Source organism: Anolis carolinensis, unplaced genomic scaffold (assembly GCF_035594765.1).
Source record: "Anolis carolinensis isolate JA03-04 unplaced genomic scaffold, rAnoCar3.1.pri scaffold_11, whole genome shotgun sequence".
NCBI classification, from domain to species: domain Eukaryota; kingdom Metazoa; phylum Chordata; class Lepidosauria; order Squamata; family Dactyloidae; genus Anolis; species Anolis carolinensis.
In genome coordinates, this window is record NW_026943822.1 from 23,524,754 (window position 1) to 23,550,293 (window position 25,540).

General features: G+C 43.4%; 1 protein-coding gene across 5 annotated transcripts in view; it reads right to left on the reverse strand.

Annotated features, from left to right (window-relative positions):
• thsd4 (thrombospondin type 1 domain containing 4) overlaps positions 1-25,540 on the reverse strand; it is a 217,034-nt gene that overhangs the window by 75,021 nt on the left and 116,473 nt on the right. The window contains exon 1 of one of the 5 annotated variants that reach the window (XM_062963313.1): positions 15,270-15,669. The exons of the other annotated variants lie outside the window; for them this stretch is intronic. Within the exon in view, the coding sequence (XP_062819383.1) occupies positions 15,270-15,341 (72 nt within the window). The 5' untranslated portion in view covers positions 15,342-15,669. Of the gene's footprint in view, positions 1-15,269; positions 15,670-25,540 lie in introns of those variants that run through there. 5 annotated transcript variants of the gene reach the window in all.

Here is a 25,540-nt window from a genome sequence, read left to right on the forward strand (position 1 = left end):
CACAAGCAGAAAGAGGATGGGGATATTTCAATAATAATAATAATAATCCTGAGTCATTTCCTCTTTTCCAGCCCTGCCGTTTGCCGATGAAGAACTTGGCTCAACCAAGAGCAGCCAATGAAGTCTTCTTCTCTGGTACAAAGAAGGACAAAACAAGGAACGGCAACAGAGCTTTGGATTAATAGTCCAATGGCTATAAATTCCCCTTGAGGTATGGTTTTTCTCTGACAAATAGCCAGAGAATATGAGAAAAGAGTTTCTTCCCTTCATGGCTCTCCAGCCCCGTCTTTGTCCCTTGCGTCTGACCTTGCCGTAATTCTGCACATGGACTGCAAAGGTGGTCTTCCCTTTGGAGTGTTTTTTTCCTCCAAGCTTTGCCTTGCTTTTCATTTTTTAAAAAGGCATTTTCAGATCTTGTGACTCAGAAGGAACCCTGCCCAACCGTTCCCCGGTCTGCCAAGTTCAGGGAAAATAAATGAAGCAATTGCTGTCTCTTGCGCACCTACGACCGCAGTCTCGATTCCCTTTGCAGGGAAGATGTGAAGAGTTTTTTGAGATGGAAATCGCTTTGCCAACGGGTTGCATACAAAAGAGGGAGACAGAAGAAAGGCATTCACTTCTTTGTGTTGTAACCAATTTTACATCAAAGTATGAGATTCTCTAATGTCTTCTCCCAAACATGTTTTCTCCACATGTATCGGACACCAACGCAAAGCATCCCTGACCTTGCTGGTTGGGATTGATGGGAGTTAGCCATCTAAGCTGGTTAAAGAACTCCGACACCCTCAGAGTTGTCCATTCCCCTTCTGAGTAGGACTTCCCATCAGTAAGTTCTACCTAATATGTTGGTGAGATGTCTTTCCTTCTCATACTATCACATTGGTTTGGGTTCTGGCCTGACTCAACAACAAATAACTCATTCTATTTCAACTTGACATTTTCTCAAGAAGGCTGCCCAATACCATAGCCTCTACACTGTCCATTTCGATTCCTGATTTTTTTAATATTAATGGCCAACCCTGATAGATTCTCAAATTTATTTATTTATTTATTTATTTATTTATTTTTCAAACTTATATGCCGCCACTCCCCTAGGGCTCGGAGCGGCTTACAAGAACCGGCTAAAATCAACAATTTAAAAAACATCTTAAAAACATCTTTAAAAAACATCTTAAAAAACATCTTTAAAAACATCCTAAAAGCACCTTTTAAAACATCAACAACAGAACTCAAAAACCTGTCGAAACAGGTATGAATAACTTCTTTTACAGAGTCCACTGGTGATCCCATTAGAACCATGGCATCATCCGCGAATAAATTAATTTTGATTAATTCCCTTGCAATTTTGAAGCCTTTAATTTTGTTGTTATGCCTGATAAGATTTGCTAAAGGTTCTATTGCCAAAGCAAATAGGATGGGGGAGAGTGGATAACCTTGTTTAGTTCCACTTTTAATCTTGATTACTCTTGTCCTGGTTCCATTGATAAATAATTGTGCTTGATTATCTTTGTAAAGTTCCTTAATTACTTCACAGAACTCTAGAGTTCTGTGAAGTAATTAAGGAACTTTACAAAGAGTTCTGTGAAGGCTGTCCATTTCAAGCTTATGATGACCTTAAGGTGAATCTATCAACAGGTTTCTTGACAGAAGTTGCCGCTGCCTTTCTCTGAAGCTTGATGATGTGCCCAAGGTCTCCCAGTGGTTTCTCATGACTGTAAATCTGAAATGTGGTCTCAATGCTTAAACCACAACACCACACTGGCTTTCCATCCAAGAATATGGCTATAATATCACTTATTAATAAGACAGACATGCCCAGTTCCCTACATGATGCTCACATCTTGGTCTTCTTCCTTGGGAAACATTCCAACTTGGAGTTGGAAGAGCCTACAAGGACCATCCAATCCAACCTTGTTGTTACTACCTTCCTTGAATTATAGTGTTTAGAAGTTGACACGGGATTCTAGGTGAGGTTTTGCTTTGAGCATGACCTCTGGAATACCGAAGAGGGAAACCAATTTGTCTGTAGAGAGACCAATGTGCCATAAATATGTCCACTTGATTTAAACACTCCAATGTAGGGCAGCCCTGGGGGGCAAATGTCATCACCGATTCATCACTCATCACCGCTAAAGTGCCTCAAAGCAAAGAAAGAACTGTGCTAAAGTCTGGCAGAATGAGGGCAGAAGGAGGTGGGAGAAGGGATACGGCCCCCACTGTTACTCTTGACTATGACTGGGATGCCAAAAAGACCTTCAGTAAGGAAATATCCTGACTTTCAACACACGAGAGGGAGCGCCAGGACCAGCAATGAATGTGAAACTCAATTCAGTCTTGGTTTCATCCAGTTTCTATTATTCCCATCTGTAGTTTTCTCCTTGTCTTGAGAAACTATGGCCTCTGTCTTATTGTTAGGCCCATATAGAGCAGACCAGTTGAGTCAATGGGATTGGCCAATGAGTTGGCCCCCCATTCAGCAATGGATTGAATATCTCTACTCCAGTGGTGCCCTACCTTTTTTTGACCAGGGACCACTCTCCAACATGGTCAACTTTAGATTTGGTTTGGTTACTTGGGGTGCGGATTCAGAAAATGGCATTGGATAGACAACATCAGCTCTAGTTTCTGATATAGAACATATGCCACCCAGTATTCACCATGTGCTCGCCCTCAGAAAACCATATTTGATCTTCTAAAGCTGATGTGGTCTATCCAATGCAATTTTCTAAATCAGCACCCAAAATAACCCCAGGAACAGGCCTAAAAATGAAGAGATCAAGATGCCACTTCTTCCAGGCACCACATGGAACGGAGGGAGGAGGAGGAGAAGCAGCAGTCAGGAGGCTTGTTGTCACGCCTTTGGTGGGTAGTCAGCCTCTCCCTTTCCGACATCCCTGTTGCCTCGGCACTATAAAAGGGTTTTGCAAGACCAGTCGCTCTCATTGCAATGGTGTGGTAACGGTGAATCTGCAGACCATATTCTAGTTCTTGTGGACCACTGGTGGTCCATGGACCATAGGGTTGGGAACCACTGCTCTACTCCAACTGGCACTCAGGTTATTTGGGATTTTTGGATGCTTGTCTTTGCATATAGGAATAAAATGACAATCAATTAGGTTTCATGTACACTGCTGTGACTCAGCCTTTGTGTGATTCTGATGAGGATTCTGGGATGCAGTTTCAAGATGATGGGATTCAGGTTCAGGATGAGTTTTAAGATGACTCTGATGGGAAGGATGGGATTCAGGTGCAGAGTGTTCCTGCTGAGGGAGATGAGGAGCAGGGAGGCTTTCCCATGGGAAGAAATGATGTTGTTTCTGATTATGGTTTTCAGGTGCAAGAAGCAGAAAGGGAGGGTAGCTCCCAGCCTGATAACACTAATGAGCCCTGTGGCCTTGAAAGTGATGAGGCCGCGTCTCTAGATCGGGCTAGTTGTTTGGAATTTTGGGGGTTGCATAGAAGCCTCAGAATAGCTAATAAGAGGGAGGTCAAAGGGCAAAGAAATGCCTTCATGATATGCTATTAAAACAGTCTGCTGAGAGAGAAATCTTCGTCAAAGCAATTCCTCGCTTGAATCAAGAACTAAGTCTGCTTTCCTGCATTATCTTATAGCCTGGATGTATCTTCGTTTCAGGGACTTTGGCTTTGTTTTAAGGACCTTGCTTTATGCCTAATGTTTCCATGGATTTGTTCTTACAGCCTTGTTTTTATAACTATCTTTTGGAACTTAACTTCTGCCTTTTATGAACTATCTTTTCCTTATTTCCTAATAAACTACAAAAGACTATGATCTGTGTGCAGCCTGGTGTCTTTAGCAAGGTGAAGCTAACCTGAGGTGTGACATATACCTTGAAACCTGAAAGTGCTTTTAATCATTGTGTGCATGGAACGAAGTTTGTGCGCACCGAACCACCAGAAAGCAAAGAGGTCACTCTCCCAGCCACCCAGGTGGAGAATTTCAAATTTTGGACAGTGTTGTATATCTTGTATTTGTTCAACCTGTAAGAATAATAGCTTTGACTAAGATGTGTTCTCCATTCCTCCGGTCTCTTTCAGCAAAATGTGATACTGTCAAAATAACCCATGTGCGCCATAAATAGTTGTAAGGTCTTGATCCAAGCCCGCTGAAGCATCCTGCTGAAGCATTGGCAAGGGCCCTGAGTCGGTCCTGTTTTTCATGTGTTTCATATTATCCTAAAGTTTCAAGGCTTTCGAAATACCAAAGAAAGTCACTCCTCTTTCTTCAAAGGAGGAAAGAGAGGGAGGGGAAAAATCCCAGTGTTTCAGTATAATTTTGTGAAGACTGGGAGAGACTTGAATTACCCATTTCCATTCCTTCCTGCCCGCCCCCCTCTCTCTCCCTGTCAGGAGGACTGGGTCGAGGATTTTAAATTATTCTGCTTTGGATCATGTGTCAGAGTTTAATGAGGGTGAAGTGCAATTGATCTCCAAACTGATACACGGGACAGAGAGGTGAAGGGAAAGGAAACCACTGGAAAAATACTGCTGGTTCTCAGCTCGGAGGTGGTGGTGGTGGTGGTGGTGGGGAAAACATGTCACTTTCTCCTCTCTGTAATCGATTCTGCTGGGCCGTTGATCCCGAGCCAAGGCTAGTTAGTTCACGCCTCTACAAAGTCTAATAAGCTAACATTAAAGTAATTGGAAACAACCCGATAAAAAGGGAGATAAGATCAACACTTACGTCCAACAGATGTCAACAGTAAAAACAAATTGGCGAGCCAGCTATAGGACAAAAGGACTTTCGAGCCTTGCCGTAGCCAAAGCTTGCCTGGTTTTATTCAAATTTTGTTTTACAAAGCTTTCCATGGGCATCGACACCTGGCATTCATGTGCAGCTGCCAAGTCTCCTCACTTTGCCTAAGGCAATGTCTGTTGTCCCTCCTTGATCATGTCTTCTTCTGGGCTGGAATTCCCAGCAATCACCAGTGCCTAGATAGGCTTTACTGTGTTTCACTCTATCCTGTTTACATCACATCCCTTACTTTGAAGTTAGTAGAAATGTGAATCTCTAGGGACACTAACTTCTCATTGGTCAGAATGTCTTTTATGGCCCCAATAAACTGGACCATGAGGTTGGAATCTTTTTTGGTTCCTTCTTCTCCCTTTGTTCTTCTAGCTAACAAGAAGCATCTTGCCATCTCTCCTGGCAAGATGTGTTTAGATGTTTGTTATTTTTCCTTTCTTATTTTTCCTTAGAAACCAGTCTAGAGTAGACTAGACAGCTCCCAAGCCTTTCTATCTAAAATGGAGTTATTTTTACCTGAATAAATACTTTTTGAACTTTTATTGAGACTCTGCAGTCCATTGCAATCCTAAATGGTCAAAGGCTTCTCTTTGCTCACCCCGTGTAAGTAACTGTGGCTCCTGAAGCCCCCCATCATGGAGACATGAGAGAAGCTTCCCAACAGAAGAGTAACACATCCAGGCAACGTCTCTGTAGACAGCCAATTCTCTCACACCAGAAGTGAGTTGCAGTATGTTCTCAAGTCACTTCTGACATGATAAAAAAAACTTCAAGTATTCCAAAACATGGTGGTATGGCCAACCACTGGGGTGGGTTTTCCCCCCTTACTTAATAGAGACATGAGAGATACATAGTGCTCCAAATGCTCTTGGACTGCAACTCCCCCAGCCCTCGCCTTCATAGGCATGGGACTTAGATCCCAATGAAATCGACACTATAGTCACACAAACCATTCAAGTTGGTTTCTCCTTCAAAGCACCTGGAGGACCAATGTTTGAGAACTACTGACCTATGGTGCTGGAGAAGTACCTCTAGAAGAACTTCCATAAACATCCCAGACAAAGATATTCCAGGATTGGTCAATTTCGGGCATTTAACAACATATAACCAGGTATTGGAAATGTTCCATTTGTGGACCACATCTCAATGGTCTAAATCAGGCGTGGGCAAACCTCGGCCCTCCAGTTGTTTTGGATTTCAACAGCCTACTGGGTTGAAGTCCAAAACACCTGGAGGGCTGAAATTTGCCCATGCCTGGTCTAAATCCTAGGCATAATCCCATATAGTTGACTCACTGAATGATTGGATGATTCAGCCACTGATTCAATCGGTTGTAATGGGACCACTAATGGGATCCAGAGCCTAGGATTGCAGAGTTAATCTATTTGCAATTCTTTTGTCTACTTAAAAAAACAAAAAACAAATTATGGCTTCAGGGGAGGAGGAAGATCTCAAAAACTGAACCTACGAGGAGCTCAGTTTTCAAAACCTGACTGGAACTACTAGTTCCATCATAAGATCCTTCACCAGGAATAAAAATCTTGGCCTGAGGCTGAATGGTCTGAACGTTTACAATCCGAGTGATTTATTTTTTTTCCTCCTTAAGTGCCCTAAGGACATTTTGGTCGAACTCTTGACAGAGGCTAGACAGCAACTCAGACTCGCAAGATGATCTCCACAGGAGACAGTGTAGTGGTCAATAGTGCAGAAAGAGAACAAAGTGATTAAACTGTGACCCGGCAATGAGTTGCATAGGGTACCTGTCACCAAGCCCATCACTTCTGCCGCTCTGGAGAGACAAGGGGTCTTTCCACTTCACCCCATCTCCAGTAATCTATGGTGTGTGTCTAAATGCCTTCAAATCACCTGCTGACTTATGATGACCCTAAGGATTTCATAGGATTTTACTTAGAGAAGGAAGACTCAGTGATGGTTGGCCCGTAAGAACTTTATCACATGAAAGAGGCAAACTCACATTGAAGCAGTAGCTCATAACATACAATACAGTGTACATGCCATTACCACCACAACAGCAGAGTGGGACAATGACATCAATGGGGCTTACATTAGTGTTGACAAATAAACCCCATTTAACTAAACGTTCTACTCACATGAGCATTGAACTGTAACCTAGAGACCAAGGTTCAATTCCATGCTCAGCCATGGAAATTCCTTGTACGACTTTGGACAAGTCACACATTCTCAGCTTCAGAAAGACCTCCTAAGTTGGAAATGTCTTGAAGCCACACAACAACAAACTACTTGGGAACAAATTGGGACAGAGACCAGTACAACCAGTATCTGAGGCCTCTTGAGACCATTTTCTGGAGTACATCCTACTTATGGATTTCTGAGTTTTGATGGTTGGCTTGGGCAAGTCATACATTCTCAGCTCCAGAAAGACCTCCTAAGCTGGAAATGTCTTGAAGACACACATCAACAAACTACTCTACTTGGGAACAAATTGGGACAGAGACCAGTACAACCAGTATCTGAGGCCTCTTGAGACCATTTTCTGGAGTACATCCTACTTATGGACTTCTGAGTTTTGATGGTTGGCTTGGGCAAGTCGTACATTCTCAGCTCCAGAAAGACCTCCTAAGCTGGAAATGTCTTGAAGACACACAACAACAAACTACTCTACTTGGGAACAAATTGGGACAGAGACCAGTACAACCAGTATCTGAGGCCTCTTGAGACCATTTTCTGGAGTACATCCTACTTATGGACTTCTGAGTTTCGATGGTTGGCCAAATGCAGTCCAATTAAGGTGGACTCATCTGAAACAGTGGGATTTATTTAGATGTTGGCTGAGTAAGTTCCCATTGGGTTTAATTTCATTTGGTCTACGCTAGCCTAGCTCTTCTCATGTTCCCATTGGCTGTCATACTTAAGTTGTGCCATTACTCATGTGAATGCATGATACCTTTTCTTTGCTCGTTGGGCAGTCAAGCTTTCCCTGCCGGAGGCAACAAAAGAAGTTCAGTTCCAGACCTCACATCAACATTGTGTCGGGTTGGCTTAAACATGTTCCAATATGTTTCACTTTCACTTACAGCTAGTTATTCAACTCTCTGGTGATTTGAATGTGTGGAAAACTTTGATCGCGGTCTGTTCCTAGTCAAATCGAAGGAAGACTAAAGTAGAGGTTGGCAGAAACGGAGGAACGAGGCTCACTTTCAAGGGCAAACACACTCTTCAAAAAAGCTCTTTCCAAGAGAGAGAGAAAGTGGGAAATGTTCGAAGCAGCTGGAAAAAGGGGAGATGCGAGAGGATGAATCAGGACTGTCCTTGCCAAATGGGGAAAGCGGAAGGGAACGCTTGGAGATCTTTGGTGGCCTCCCATCCAAGTTCTCAGCAGGCCTCTCTCTGATTAGCTTCTCTAGTCAGACAGGTATTGGAAAACAATGTCCAAATTAAATCTTACAGATATGGAGTCTTACCATTTGGTTCTTTCCACTACCACCCCCACTCTCACATAGCTTTGAGAAAAATTCCAAAAAGATTAAGAAAGGTCTTCCTTTCACCAGACAGATCAGACATAATCCCCATGTCAGAGCTCGAGTTAATCTGACAAATGATGTCACAACCTACAAGTATGAAGCTGATGATGAGAAACAGGAGTGGACATTTCCTTGGTGTTTTCTTGTCAAGAGTCGTTTCAATGAAGGGTGAGTTTTCACGGTCAAATGCAGTACTTGACAGCAGATTGGCATTTTTAGGATAATGTGAGGGCCAGCCTTCAGCTCGAGGGCAACCGGACCTAAATCCAGACTAGATTTTCCAAAGCCAAGGTTGTCTGACCACCTGCTCCAGGCTGAGCAGGTAGAGATTCAGCCCGAACAAGACAAAACGCTGGTGATTCAGCCTGACAAGACAACATGCTGGTCTTTTCCTTGGGGCAAGAGCAGAAACCTCAACGGTGTCTGCTGCAAGAATTGGGGGCAATCGAGCATAGCAATCCCAAAGGTTGCACCTTGAAAAAGAAATAAATCCACATGGATAATTAAAGAACACACAAGAGTAAGAAAATCTTGCCAAATACAATGGAAAACCTATCTATTCCACCATTCTCTTAATAATTTGTCCCAATCCATGACCTAAGGTAAGCACACCAGAAGATACATTGCAGCTCAACATCGGGATGCAAATCTCCACTTTGCTTCTTAGAGGAAACAACAAGTAATTTACCAAGTTTCTTCTGGTTCCATGAAAGTCTTCCAAAACTGTATAGAGTAAACCTTGAAGAGACAACAGTAGACTTGTGCACAGATCTGTTTTCCTTTGGTACCTTTGCTTCTTTCGGTACCTTTAGGAGCACGTAATGGGAAGGACCCTCGCAGTACGAAAACCCGCCTGACACGAAAGCAAGTGGGAGACAATGTTGGCTCCTCCTCTGCTTTTCGTGAGCACACAACACTGAACAGTCTTCAAAACCTGTACAGTAAGACCCCTGTATTTGTGAGGGGTACCTTCCGGTCATGCTGTGGTTACATGAAACCATAGATATGACCAAGCACTACTAAGTTTTCTGGATTCTGGCCCTAGCACACCATATAGCTGAGCTAGAGGATCCATAGATTCCTAGAGATGTATCCTGTCTAGGAATTTGCTAGACCCTCCATCAGGTAGTTTTTATGGAATCACTTGGAGAACCTAGCAAATTCCCAAGGAGACCATTTCCCCAAGATGTAAGTAAGTAAAACTGTGGATATGGGCTCTGTTTTTACAGGGATCTTATTGTGGGAGGAATAATGGGAGTTGTCTTCTGATGAGGCTTGGTTCCTGGAATCTCCCCCTTAAAGGGTCTTCCCCATGAACCAAGACCTTGATGTTCATGCCAAAAACAGACTATGGAGATCCAGTGTTGGGACCATGGATGGTTCAGGAACAAAGTGCTTGTTCTGTATGCAAACAGCTACAAGTTCAGTTCCTGGAATCTCCTCCTTAAAGGGTCTTCCCCATGAACCAAGACCTTGGCCAGCTTCTACCAGTCAGGGTCAACAGCACTGGCCCAGATGGCCTGATTTATCTCAAGAGCTGGCTTGCTGTAACCCAACTTTATCACAGCGAGTGAGAAAATCTGTGCACAGCCCTCGGCATGTGTCACTCCCAACCACATCCTCTGATGGATGGAGAAGTGGTGGGTGATAGACGCAACAGGGATGCTGGAATTTGCGGTCACTACTTGCCTTCCAAACCCGGCCTCAATCCCCTCAAATCTCCACAGCAGTGTTATTCTTCGCCATAAATCTTTCGACAGCGTTTAATCGTGTGTCATCTGCGACCACATCCAGCTGTTTCATACCCCAATAACCCACAGCAAGGGAGCATAAAACTTTTTTTCTGAAATATATATATATAAATAAATACTTTTGCCAAACATCCCAGCTGCAATAGTGAGTGGGGTGTTATATATTCAGATCCACACTTGCTGTTTTCAGAAACAGGATGCCATTCTCACTCAATGTAATCTTGTTAGGACACTTCATGCATATAGTCCCCTGTGAAATTCTTCAGCGTCCATAACCATATAAATGGGAATGAGAACTGACAAAGAACACCACCTTCAGTTGGCTAATTTACTTAATTGGCAGACTAATTTAACCGTCTGGGCAGCTGTCCCAAGAATACCTCTCCTCTAACAACCTCTATGTGTCATTCCAGAGTATCTACCAGTCAGCCTTACTTTAGTATTGTTGACTGCATTCAGATATATACCTGCATACAGAAAGGTATCAGCTCAAAAGCTGGCTGTTATTTTATCCTTCCTGTTGATTTATTCAGTTTAGAGTCAGAGTCCAACATCTGAGCCCAGGATTCAAATCCCTGCTTGGCCAGGACAGCCCAATGGGTGACGCTGGGTAAGTCAAGAGTCAGAAGAAGGTAATAGTGAACCTCTTGTGAACAAATCCCACCAAGAACCTAGAGTCACAATGGGTCAAAAAGAACTGGAAGGCACACAAGAGCAAGACTGGACCCCAAGAAGGTCAATGGCATTTATGATTGAAGCTTCACGATTGGACCTCAAGAAGGTCAAAGGCATTCATGATTGGAACTTCATGACTGGACCTCAAGAAGGTCAATGGCATTCATGACTGGAACTTCATGATTGGACCTCAAGAAGGTCAAAGGCATTCATGACTGGAACTTCATGATTGGACCTCAAGAAGGTCAAAGGTATTCATGATTGGAACTTCATGACTAGACCTCAAGAAGGTCAAAGGCATTCATGGTTGGAATTTCATGACTGGACCTCAAGAAGGTCAATAGCATTCATGACTGGAACTTCATGACTGGACCTCAAGAAGGTCAATAACATTCATGACTGGAATTTCATGATTGGACCTCAAGAAGGCCAAAGGCTTTCATGATTGGAACTTCATGACTGGACCTCAAGAATGTCAAAGGCATTCATGATTGGAACTTCATGATTGGACCTCAAGAAGGTCAATAGCATTCATGGTTGGAACTTCATGACTGGACCTCAAGGAGGTCAAAGGCATTCATGATTGGAACTTCATGACTGGACCTCAAGAAGGTCAATGGCATTCATGACTGGAACTTCATGATTGGACTTCAAGAAGGTCAAAGGCATTCATGATTGGAACTTCATGACTGGACCTTAAGAAAGTCAAAGGCTTTCATGATTGGAACTTCATGATTGGACCTCAAGAAGATCAATGGCATTCATGACTGGAACTTCATGATTGGATCTCAAGAAGGTCAATGGCCTTCATGACTGGAACTTCATGACTGGACCTCAAGCAGGTCAATGGCATTTCCTTCTCTGAGAAGTCATAGAGCTGGAAGAGACTGCAAGGGCCACCCAGTCCAGTCCCAGTTTGCCATACAGGAAGACACCATCCAAACCCTCCCTACAAATGACCATTCTGCCTCTCCAAAGGAGACTCAAGCAGACGCCCAGGAAGCATACTATTCCACTCTTACCATCAGGATGTTCTTCCTAATGTTTAGGTTGGATCCCTTGCCCTGCAATTTGAAGCCACTGCCTATCCTATATTAGGACATTCCATTAGAATGAAAGCATAAGCCCCCAAATCTGAAGAATTCAACAATAGCTGGGTCCAGGGGTCATCTACAAAGCACAAGCCCTGCTATGCCTATTGGTGGCCTCAAGGAAAGCTTGAAAATGGACAATAATAGCAGTGCATTTTGTATAGAAAATTAGGAAATAGACACGGAGAAGGTCAGACGTGGTTGTAGATGAGTTTGGGGCCACAAAATGCAGAAAAATTCTATTCATAACATTGTGCACTCAAAGGAATGATGTGGAAAAAAAGGAGAGAAAAGAAAGGAGGAAAGGTTGATTTCAAAGAACATTGGGGTTGAGGTGGGGGGAGAGTGTGTAAACACCAGGCCACGGTTTCACAAGAATTTCCTGGCCTGTAATTAAAATGTTTTACAAGGCTTGAGAACCCTTTGTATGGCTCATTAGCCTCCCCAGCCACAGCTTTGTGGAAAGCATTTCCAAACGGATCAGAGGGAGACAACAACTATCATCTAAGGAGATCCAGAGCGGAGTAGTGGTCTGAGAGTTGGACTATGACTCTGGAGACCAAGATTCGATTCCTTCCTTGGTTGTGAAAACCCACAGAAGTGGATTATGGCACGAAAGCACTCCGGGTCGCGCCTTCTCCTCCAGCGAGTCATTTCCAGGTAAGGATGTGATCCCGCTGCTTTCACTGGCTAAATTGGGAGAACTGGCAACCAAACGCTCCGTTGCCATTCTGGTTTTGAGCTTAATGTGTTTTCTCAAGACCACATGTGCGCTTGGCAAGGACAGAAATACTTTCCATATGAGCTGCCACAGACTCTCTGTAGCCAGCGCCAGGTGAGCCTTGGGGAAGGACAACTAGCGGTTGCGCAAATCACATGGAGCCCATCCTCCCCGGGTCCTTCAGCAGGTCACTCTCATCCGCTTCTACATCCAGGAGAGCTCTCTTTTGGGGATTCCTTTTTCATGCTGAAGGGAATACAATTTCCAAAACAGCATGCCTTTCGCTACCATACATCCGATCGCAAAGCCAGCACAAAAAAGGTACTTCTTACAATTGCACCTCCTCCTCCAACATCATCCAGGCTTTCCAAAGTCATGTAGTATTTCCAACAAACATATTTCTAAATTTCCACCTAGACACAGACCCTACTGAGACATGCCATTGGAGGACCCTTTGATCAGGGGAAATCTAATACTGATCGATTCCATAGAAGATTTCCCCAGTGAGGAAAAATAATACATTGCATGACAAAAGATCTCAAGTTCAATTCCTGTCTGGAGAGCCACATAGGGAAGACACTGGATGGACCATCAGTGGTGTCCAACCTTTGGTCTTCCAAATGTTTGGGGCTCCAGGTTCAAGAAGCCTTGGCCAGCTTCTCCAATGCTCAGGGATTCTGGGAGCTGTAGTCCAAAACACCTGGAGAACCAAGGGTTGGACACCATTGCTCTACATCACCACAAGGCAAGGGTCTCCAGTCTCCCAAGTCCTTCCATCCCACAGTTGGCTTGAATAACCATCAACATGAAAGTTGGAGAACTTTTTGGACCAATCACACCATGATCATGACAGAATCCAAAATAAGTTCAATGTCTACCCCAAGGCAACTGGGACTCTCCAATGCTCAGGGATTTTGGGAGTTGTAGTCCAAAACACCTGGAGAACCAAGGGTTGGACACCATTGCTCTACATCACCACAAGGCAAGGGTCTCCAGTCTCCCGAGCCCTTCCATCCCACAGTTGGCTTGAATAACCATCAGTATGAAAGTTGAAGAACTTTTTGGACTAATCACACCACAAGGACCAGGCTCTGTGATCATGAAGGAATCCAAAATAGGTTCAATGTCTACCCCAAGGCAACCGGGACTCTTCAAAAGTATAGACTCCCTGGCATTTCCCAGCCCAGAGAAAGTGTTAAGTTCAAAAATCAATCCTAATCTCCTGAAAACATTGGCATCTCCAAACACAGCACACACGAGGAAAAAGTGGTCCAGTCCAGCTACCGGAGGCACAGATGTAAGAGCTCAGTTTGCTCTAACAGGAGGGGCTGTTTTTGTGGGCCCGGGGGCGGGGGCCCTATAAACCTTGCGGACACAACGAACAGGAGGGAAACCTTCACAATGTCTCTCCTTCCGTAAGACAAGCGCTTTTCCAAGTAGCCCTTCCGCACGCCAGAAGACCTTTGTCTGGTGATAGTTTATGAGCGGAGAGAAAAATGCATGTTACAGTTGGTTAGGATAGGGTTATAACCGAAAAGAGGAAACCGCTGGCACTTTTTATGGCAATCATTAGGGTAAAGTTTTGCATGATCACCGTCCACCTTAAACTGGATCTCTAAGAAAGCATTCAAGATCCACAGTGTGGAAAATGTGGACGGTAAATGCAGAGGATTTCAGTACTGAAACAGCGGCATACCTCGAACGGATGAAGCATCCAACTTCAGAGGATTCTTTCAGTCTGTATGGAACCTAATAAATTCTAAATACAGCTACTGACGGGCATTTCGGATCTTGGCTGGTGATTCCAAACATGTGAAAGTTTCCCAAACCAGACTACAACAAATCATCGTAACCAAGAACTCCAAGCACACGGGTTTTCCTGGCAAGGTTCCCCAAGGACGCAATGCAACAACAGAGTCAACAATGGCCTGTTCGAAACCACCTCCAAATCCAACATTCACATCGGAATGGTTACATGTTTCCGATAGCACAATACATCCGAAAGTTACATGTTGCCAATAGCACAATACATCCAAAGGTTACATGTTTCCGATAGCACAATATATCCGAAGGTTACATGTTGCCAATAGCACAATACATCCGAAAGTTACATGTTGCCGATTCACCCAACACATCCGATGAAGTGACGTTCCTAACACCAGTGACCATCTCTAACCATCTATATATATAAAAGAGTGATGGCATCACGGCGACCTACAAAACAACAAAACTACAGGCCCCCCAACCTCGAAATTTGACAACACAACCCATCATCCACGCCTCTAGGTTGATACAACAAAAATAAAAGAAAAATAAAGTCCTAATTAGAGAGAGAGGAATAATTGCTTTTATCCAATTGCTGCCAGTTAGAAGGCTAAGCTCCTCCAACTTGGTCTCCTAGCAACCCAATAAAAAATAATAAAAAACACTAAAAAATTAATACAATAAAATACTATAATAACAGAAAATAACTAAAAATAATACAAGAAAATAATAAAATATAATAAATAAAAATATAACTTACAATAAAAATAATAAAAAATGCAAATAAAGTCAAATAAAAATTACACAACAATTTTTAACCAATACCACCACCACTTTGCCACAGCAACGCGTGGCCAGGCACAGCTAGTAATTATATATATATATTTTAGAAGTGATGGAACTTCTCAAAAATGCAAAACTTCTCCTCCTGACCATTTCCTTGACTGGTAGACATGGACTGGGGACACGGATCTGGACCGAGTCTCATGCGTGGCTTACCTGGTCCTCAGGTTGGGCTACGGCTGGGCATTCCAAGGAGAGCACCATCAACAACAGGTAGCTGGCCAACATGGTCACCCAACTCGACCCGGCTGCCCGAGAGGTGGAATTCCTGGGCCAAGTGCTAACAGCGAACAGATGCGCCGGTGTGATGTATCCGAAGTATCCCGGTCCTTTCGTGTTGCTGCTGCTGTTCAGAGCATGTGTGTGGAGCGTGTGCTTCCTTCTCCTGCGTGTGTTAATGACCAGGCTCAGCCCCTCGGCTGCTCCGAAGACAACTGGTAAGCCGATCTTTCCCTGTAATGACTTCTCCCTGTGTGGGGAGAGGAGGAGGGGGGCCCATGACAGCCATGGGCTTGGGTGGGTGGGGGGAAAGGTAGCTCTCCCTCTCCTGTGTCTGTGTGCGCCTATGTGTGTGCCGTCCCCGCCGTTGCTATTAAGTCAAGAAGGGGAGGGACCAGAAAATGGGCATTGACAAGTCTGGCATCTGCTCTGATTTATGAAACTTTAAGAAGCTATGGCAACTTTCTCCCTGCCTCCCTCCCTCCTTCCTTCCCCCGTCCGTCTCCTCTGCAAGGAATCTGGCCAATGCCTTATTAACTTAGGCAGGCATGACTGGAGAATTGGAGGCCGAAGGTGCCTCTCGAGGCAATTAAACAGCCGGAGCTTGGAAAGCCCTCGCTCCCGCTTTTCTGCCTCGGTTTCCAGAAAGGCACAGAAAGCAATCCAGCACAGTTCACCATTCATCCACAGCCTGGAAACTTAATGTTTGGGATCTTAATAGGTGTGCGTAAACTCCTTTACATGTAGGGATTTTCTTTTCTCTTTTTGCTGTCACACAACAGATATATTCAGTTCGAAGATGGACAACAGAGTTCTGCAAAAGCAACCATTTCTCATACATCTTGCCTCCTTGGATAGTGTATAAATACACAGGACCACTGGCGGATGCAAAATCAGTTGCACAATGTTGACACTCAACAAAATAGTGGTGTGACATAACTAACCGGGAGCCCCCGGTGGCGCAGTGGATTAAACCACTGAGCTGTTGAACTTGCTGACCGAAAGGTTGGCAGTTCGAATCTGGGGCCCACTGTTAGCCTCAGCGTCTGCCAATCTAGCAGTTCAAAAACATGCAAATGTGAGTAGATCAATAGGTACTGCTCCGGCAGGAAGGTAACGGAACTCCATGTAGTCATGCCAGTGGCCACATGATCTTGGAGGTGTCTATGGACAACGCCGGCTCCTATTTATGTATTGATTTACAGTACAATAGAGTCTCACTTATCCAACATAAATGGGCCAGCAGAACATTGGATAAGCGAATATGTTGGATAATAAAGAGGGATCAAGGAAAAGTCTATTAAACATGATTTTACAAATTAATCACCAAAACATCATGTTATACAAAAAATTGACAGAAAAAGTAGTTCAAAATGCAGTAATGCTATGTAGCAATTACTGTATTTACGAATTTAGCATCAAAATATCATGATGTATTGAAAACATTGACTACAAAAATGCGTTGGATAATCCAGGATAAGCGAATGTTGTATAAGTGAGACTCTACTGTATTTATGTTCCACCCTTCTCACCCCGAAGGGGACTCAGGGTGGATCACAATATACACATAATTGGTAAACATTCAATGCCATTTACACATAGAACAGAGACAGAGACAGAGACAGACACAGAGGTAATTTAAACCTCTCCAGCTTCCTGAGGGTCTGCTCGATTCCGGCCACAGGGGGAGCAGCTGCTTCATCATCCACTGTGACTGCAACTTCCTCATTCCAAATGCTTGCTGGACTATTTTTTTAAGGTGTCGTAGATTTGTTAAATTAGCCTCCCCACATATAAGTGGTACCTAAATTTCCTACTTGATAGATGCAACTATCTTTTGGGTTGCTTAGGTCAGCAATGAGCAGGGGCTGTTTATTTTAATTTAATTTAGGACCGGGCTGTGGCGCAGGCTGGAAAGCAAGTCAGCTGCAACAAATCAACAAATCACTCTGACCAAGAGGTCATGAGTTCGAGGCCAGCCCGGTGCCTGTGTCTTGTCTCTGTCTCTGTTCTATGTCATGGCATTGAATGTTTGCCTTTATGTGTGCAATGTGATCCGCCCTGAGTCCCCTTCGGGGTGAGAAGGGCGGAATATAAATGCTGTAAATAAATAATAATAATCATCATCATCATCATCATCATCAGCATTCCACCAGGGGCTGGCCTCGAACTCATGACCTCTTGGTCAGAGTGATTTATTGCAGCTGGCTACTAACCAGCCTGCACCACAGCCCGGCCCTTAGAAATGGAGATGAGACACGACTACACTTGATGTCAGGGGAAACCTTTACTTTTAACTTTAACACAACTAACCACACAATGCGAACATCTTGCAGTGTCTCAACCAATGAAAATAGATGGTGCATCTTGTTGTTGCCTTCAGGTTGCTTCCAACGCATGGCAATGCTAAGGTGAACCCATCCTTTGGTTTGCTGGGGTTGAGAGAGTGTGATTTGCCCAAGATTGGTTTTCATGGCCAAGTTGAGATTCGAACTCTGGTTTGCAGAATCTAGTGCTCAAACCATGTTGACGATTTGAGGTTTTTCTGGAACTTGCATGGTGCCTGCTGAAGAAGGGTTTTTCCTAGATGGGTATGTGTCTCAAGCTAATGCTTTTGGGTTGGAAAAGGCTGCAATTCTCATGTCCTCTACATCCCAGATGTCACTTTGTCAGCCTCACCAGATGCGTTTTCCTAGTGTGATGTCTCATGGGCCTTGGAGTCCTGATCCCAGCGCCATTGTGGTGGATGAGGATGAAAACAGGGGATTTTTGCCGGCTCAACAGGAGCCGGAATCTTTCCAGATGCCTGTTGTTGATGATTCTACCCGAGAGCCCATTAAGGAAGACCTTGAACAGGCCTGTCCCACTGCCTCCCCTCCTTTTCCCAGGAAACAGTTCTATGCGGCGGGCAGGGGTGAGAAAGAGCAGTTTCGGAGAAGCTTGAGATTAGCAGCCAAACAAGACGTTAATTAGCCATGTTCCCCTGAGAAATTCTAGGGAGGAACGCATCTGGAGGGAGATGTGTTTCGTTCTCCTTTCCCTTGGGAGAGGAAGCTCAGGACACCTGCTTTGCAGAGAAATGAGACTGAGTTAAAAGTGCCCGACACGAAGAATTCCATGCGGAGTCAACAGATCAACTTCGAGAGTGATTTCGTGTTTCCAGCCAAGTGTGGAGTTTGCAAAGTCCACAACTCCAGTTCCTTTGCCTTGCCTTGTCTAGCCAAGTATTCAAGAACCATCTTGCCTTGTTTCCAGCCTTGGACCATGCTTCTAGTATCAAGCCTTGTTTCTAATTTTGCTGTGGACTTACTCTGAACTTTGGAAAGATTTTGGACGTTTCCCCACTCTATTGCAAGCAAATAGAGTGTGTTTCGGTTTGGATTTACAACTTTGGACTCTAATATAAAATATTGGACAATATAATTTTGGACTATTTCTGACCTTTCCTGAAAGGTCTTTATTTGGACTATATTTCCTGCTTGTTTTTATTATTCTTACATATTCTCTTAATAAAGATATTAGATAGTTTTTGGCCTCCGTGTGTCGGTTCTTACAGCTCTCGTTGCCCTGGGCGTGACACCTAGCCATTTCAAGGAGAAACACAAAGTGTCCATGTCTTCTGAATATAACTGATGCCGAAAGGATCTACAGAGCTGCAACCAATAGCCAAAGGAAGCTAAAAACTGGAGGATGAATTGAAAGTAAGATCAAAACACACCGGATTAGACGTTGCACAGCTGGAGTAAGTGAACACCAATGCACCTTCATCCCAGAAGGAAACATTAAAAAATAAAAAGCAACAACAAAGCACATTCCTAAGGCATTCTCCACACGGTAAAGGACAGGCCGGGGGGGAACTAATCCTGCTCTTATATTACTGATAGACTGAACACAACACCCCACAAAGCTTTGCCATTAAGGATGGAAAAGAATAGACAAAAGTGGGCTTTTTGCACCTTGAACACGTCTGAAAAGAAATGCACCGCATGGAAGAACGCACACGCTTCCAAGGCTTAGAGCGTATTTTCGTCCAAAATAAAATGAATACAAAATAATGCACATCTATTAAAAAGCAAACAGATAACACACTCACAACGGAAAGAAAAACCACAAGAAATACAAGTCAATACAGTAGAGGAAGAGATGCATTAAAAGGCATCTGTAAACGTTCACATTGTGAATACAGTAGAGTCTCACTTATCCAACATAAACGGGCCGGCAGAATGCTGGATAAGCGAATATGTTGGATAATAAGGAGGCATTAAGGAAAAGCCTATTAAACATCAAATTAGGTTATGATTTTACAAATTAAGCACCAAGACATCATGTTTAACAACAAATTTGACAGAAAAGGTAGTTCAATATGCAGCAATGCTATGTAGTAATTACTGTATTTACGAATTTAGCACCAAAATATCACGATGTATTGAAAACATTGACTACAAAAATGTGTTGGATAATCCAGAACGTTGGATAAGCGAGTGTTGGATAAGTGAGACTCTACTGTACTTCACATGAAAGGACCCTCTTGCTTTCCAAGTTTTCATAACTAAATCTTATGGATTTTGCCCATTCTCATTTAAGGTGGTGTCAAACTGCTTTAACTGTCTAGTGTAGACATCCTGCGCTCAAGCCCACAATGCAAATAGCGTTGCTGAAAAAAAATCTATATTATATGCCCTGGCATCCAAGACTAATCCTACTTTGGTATATACAACATTCTAAATTTACAACTTCGCAAGTATATAAAAGCCAGAGCAGCTTTCTAAATTGGGTTCTTTATCGCTCCGGGTCACCCACACAAGCTGTGTTTGAAATTGCTGGAAGACATCGTTTTACAAGACGAGACGGGCTTTCCATCCAATGCCTTAAACATCTGTTGGCTGTCTCTGCCGAAGCACATCTGTGGCCCGGCCGACTGTCGAGTCTTCATCCCTTCCCCATAATTTCTTTTCCAAGCCCATTGGTTTGCTCAAGTTCACCAATGAAGAAAGACGTGGCTGGTTTTGCTTATCGCTATGGGCTCGGCTCCGAAATACAACAACCCCATGAACGAGAAATCTCCAAGACCATCCTTGACATCATCTTGTTCCCTTTGCCTTCTTTTGACTTCATTAAGCATTATTATCTTTTCCAAACAGTCATACCATGTCATGATCTGTCCAAAGCACAATAGTCAGTTGGGTCATTTTTGGCTTCTAGGGACAGTTCGAGCTTGATTTGCTCTTCCACCTTTGCATTAATTCACATCAGATGTAATGCATGGCAGCCAATCCTTGTTATTGTAACCAATAAACGAGTTGTGGCGAAGTTTTATCCTAACCCAAGTTGTGGTGAAGTTTTATCCCAACCCAAGTTGTGGCCAAGTTTTATCCCAACCCAAGTTGTGGCCAAGTTTTGTCTCAACCCAAGTTGTGGCCAAGTTTTATCCCAACCCAAGTTGTGGGCAAGTTTTATCCCAACCCAAGTTGTGGCCAGGTTTTGTCCCAACCCAAGTTGTGGCCAGGTTTTGTCTCAACCCAAGTTGTGGGCAAGTTTTGTCCCAACCCAAGTTGTGGCCAAGTTTTATCCCAACCCAAGTTGTGGCCAAGTTTTGTCTCAACCCAAGTTGTGGCCAAGTTTTATCCCAACCCAAGTTGTGGGCAAGTTTTGTCCCAACCCAAGTTGTGGCCAGGTTTTGTCCCAACCCAAGTTGTGGCCAGGTTTTGTCTCAACCCAAGTTGTGGGCAAGTTTTGTCCCAACCCAAGTTGTGGCCAAGTTTTATCCCAACCCAAGTTGTGGCCAAGTTTTGTCTCAACCCAAGTTGTGGCCAAGTTTTATCCCAACCCAAGTTGTGGGCAAGTTTTGTCCCAACCCAAGTTGTGGCCAGGTTTTGTCCCAACCCAAGTTGTGGCCAAGTTTTGTCCCAACCCAAGTTGTGGCCAAGTATTATCCCAACCCAAGTTGTGGGCAAGTTTTATCCCAACCCAACTTGTGGTCAAGCTTTATCCCAACCCAACTTGTGGCCAAGTTTTATCCCAGCCAGAGGCCCATGCACACACCATGACTTTGGGTATGCTCATTTCATCCCATTTTCCCATTTATATGAAGCACAGACGTGGAATTTTCTTTGTTTAGAAATGTGGTGTTCGGCAGACAGACTATCCATGATCTCGGCTATATTTGGAAGTCCATAATTGCCTCAAATCTCGGAGCAAATCTTCAGGAATTTACGAGAGGAGGAGATACAGACTCTTGTTGCGATAACACACTGTCTGGGATGAATTACGCCGAGTTCTTTCATCCAACTGAATGTTGGATGAAACTGGTGGGAAACTATAGACTTCAAATCCCACATTCCTTGGCCATGAGGCTCTCTTGGTGGCCTTCAGCGAGTCCCATTATCTTGGCCTTTGAAGTAAGCAATGTATAGTTCAAGTTCAAATTCAAGTTCACTTTATTATGGTCAATGACCAGCTCGTAAAGCAATGTATAGATCTTTTTAGGATTCCAAAGTGTTTTGGTGGAGCAAGCATTCTGCTGAGAAGGTCTTTCCCATCCATTGCAGAAACCAGAATGAACCCATCCCTGGCCAAAAGTTCCCATTTGGACTACAAATCCCATATTCTTCCACCCAGATGGGGGTTTAGGGGGGTTGTAGTCCAAAGGATAGTGTCCCTTTGAGGAAGGCAATGCATAGGTCTTTTTTAGGTGTATTGGTAGAGCATTGTGCCGAGAAGGTCTTGTCCACCCAATGCAGTGCCGAACCCTGAGCAACGAGTTCCCATTTGGACTATCAATCCCATACATGGGAAATTGGGAGATCTGTAGTCCAAAATATAGCTCCCTCCACCAAGTTCAATGTACTGGGTTTAACACATGTTGGTTTTGACCATAGAGGAGGAGAAGTTCTTCATCTGCTCGTCTGCGGAATAAATTGCCTTCCGGGCCCGTCAATCCTCCGATCTTGGAGATGTGCAAGGAAACTTTTCAGGGGCAAGAGACAGGGCTGGTTTCGATTTCAGAGCCGAGCATCCAACCGCTCCGTCCCTCTCCTATTCCTCTAAGTCACCCCCATCCCCGTAAGTAGAAACATCATGGAGAAAAGCTTAGCCATGTTTGCTCAGGAACCAGATGTCGGCTACTACGCGAAGCTTGGCAAGGCTCGCGTCTGACTCACAAAGGGAGCGTTTAAGAAGCTCTTCCACGTTGTTGTCGGTTCGGCAAAGAGTTGCCGTCATTTCTCCATTATACAGCAAACCGGCTGTCGGAAGCGAGCATGTCTGGATGGGGATGATGCTTTTGGACAGACTCGCAAAACATTAACCTCCTCCGCTTTATTCCATATCATTATGGGGAAAAGAATCGGAGCAAATCGAATCAGGCGTGCATCGTAAGGAATGAATGCAGCTTGGCACCACTTTAAACTGCAATGGATTCATGGAAGTTGTAGTTTTACAAGGATAATGATAATAATAATAATAATAATAATAATAATAATAATAATAATAATAATAATAATAATAATAATAATTGGTAAAGGTAAATGACATTAAGTCCAGTCATGTCCAACTCTGGGGGTTGGTGCTCATCTCCATTTCTAAGCCGAAGAGCCGGCGTTGTCCGTAGACACCTCCAAGATCATGTGGCCACTGGCATAACTGCATGGAGCGCCATTACCTTCCCGCTGGAGCGGTACCTATTGATCTACTCACACTCTGGGGGTTGGTGCTCATCTCCATTTCTAAGCCGAAGAGCCAGTGTTGTCCGTAGACACCTCCAAGATTATGTGGCCACTGGCATGACTGCATGGAGCGCTGTTACCTTCCCGCCGGAGCGGTACCTATTGATCTACTCACATTTGCATGTTTTCGAACTGCTAGGTTGTCAGAAGCTGGGGCTAACAGCAGGCGCTCATTCCGCTCCTGGGATTATTACTTTATTAATAATAATACTTTATTCTTATATCTCCATAATAATAATACTTTATTAATAATAATACTTTATTCTTATATCTCCATAATAATAATACTTTATTAATAATACTTTATTCTTATATCTCCATAATAATAATACTTCATTAATAATCATACTTTATTCTTATATCTCCATAATAATAATACTTTATTAATAATACTTTATTCTTATATCTCCATAATAATAATACTTTATTAATAATAATACTTTATTCTTATATCTCCATAATAATAATACTTTATTAATAACAATACTTTATTCTTATATCTCCATAATAATAATACTTTATTAATAATAATACTTTATACTTATATTTCCATAATAATAATACTTCATTAATAATAATACTTTATTCTTATATCTCCATAAAAATAATACTTCATTAATAATAATACTTTATTCTTATATCTCCATAATAATAATAATCATTAATAATAATACTTTATTCTTATATCTCCATAATAATAATTAATAATAATACTTTATTCTTATATCTCCATAAAAATAATACTACATTAATAATAATACTTTATTCTTATATTTCCATAATAATAATACTTTATTAATAATAATAGCATACAACAACAACGATTTAAAAACAATTAAAACATGTTCAATGCCCTGGAGCAGTATAGTTGGTACTTACCAAACTACAGATCCCAAGATTGCTTTGGATTGAACCACGGTGGTTAAAGTGGTGTCAAACTGCATTCATGACACTATGTGGACCAGGCATGGGCAAACTTGGACCCTCCAGGTGTTTTGGACTGCAACTCCCACAATTCCTAACAGCCGGTAGGCTGTTAGGAATTGTGGGAGTTGCAGTCCAAAACACCTGGAGGGCCCAAGTTTGCCCATACCTTTGTGTAGATGCACTCTCCACGATCCAATTGTTCATAAAACTCTCTTAATTATACAACGAGCTGAAAAAGCGAAATATTTGCTTCGCCATTGGCGCTTGGCTCGCACCTAATTAAAACCCGACGCTTTGATTAGCTCCCGGCCAACCAAATCTGGACTCCCAATAACATCCCTGCCGTTTAAAGAGTTCCATTAAAAATATTTTCAAATATCTCGCATTTTTGCGCTCCAGCTGGGAAGGAAAAACATCAGATGTGGGGTCTGAGCCCATTTATCACGGCGTTTCCGATCCGATTTGCCCCCTTTCCCGGCCCGGCCTCGGCCTCCACGGCATTGACGGTTTAATTAAACCTCAGCCTGTGCCATAAAACTCCCTTGCGGTGAACCGAGCTCAGAGAAAGAAGCCGTATTTCATGGGCAACAACCAGTGTGCGGTGTACAGTGCACGGCGGTGCAGAAACATATGGCTTGGAGGAAGGAAAGCGCAGAGGGGAAAGAAAGGAGGCAGGAACCCAAATCAAGGAATCTGAAAAGCAGGCAATTAAAGTGGTGAACGAACAAAAATGATGTGGCATTAAAATGTATGCTTGGATGGATACCCAAGAGTCAATGGAGTGGCATTCCAGCAAGCTGATTGCTCACCAATCTCAGGTTCCCAAACTAAGGCCCTCCGAGGTCATTGACCTGGCCCCTGCCTAAACTTTAGACTTAGGGTTGACCTAAGTCTACCTAGTCTTTGGAGGTCTCTTTGTTTACTTATGGCCTCATGAGATCGTCTAGATGGTCTTTGAAGGTTTCATTGCTTAGCTACGGCCTTTTGAGACCATCTAGATGGCTTTTGGTGGTCACTTTCCTTACCTATGGTCCTATGAGACCGTCTAGATGGCCTTTGAGGGTCTCTTTCCTTACCTATGGTTTTATGAAATTGTCTAGATGGCCTTTGGGGGGCCCTTTCCTCATCTATGGTCTTCTGATGGCCTGATGAGATCATCTAGATGGCCTTTGAGGGTCCCTTTCCTTACCTATGGTCTTATGAAACCTTCTAGGTGGCCTTTGAGGGTCCCTTTCCTTATCTATGGTCTTCAGATGACTTGATGACATCATCTAGATGGCCTTTGAGGGTCCCTCTCCTTACCTATGGTCTTATGAGACCATCTAGTTGGTCTTTGGAGGTCTCTTTGCTTACCTATGGTCTTATGAGATTCCCAAACTAAGGCCCATGGGCCTCCAAGGTCCTTGACCTGGCCTCCGTCCCAAACTTTAGACTTAGTGTTGACCTAAGTCTGAAATAACCTGAAGGCACACAACAACAATCCTAATTTTGGACTATTTCATCATAGTCCAGCCCCCCAAAAGTCTGAGGGACTGTGAATCAGCCCTCCACTTAAAA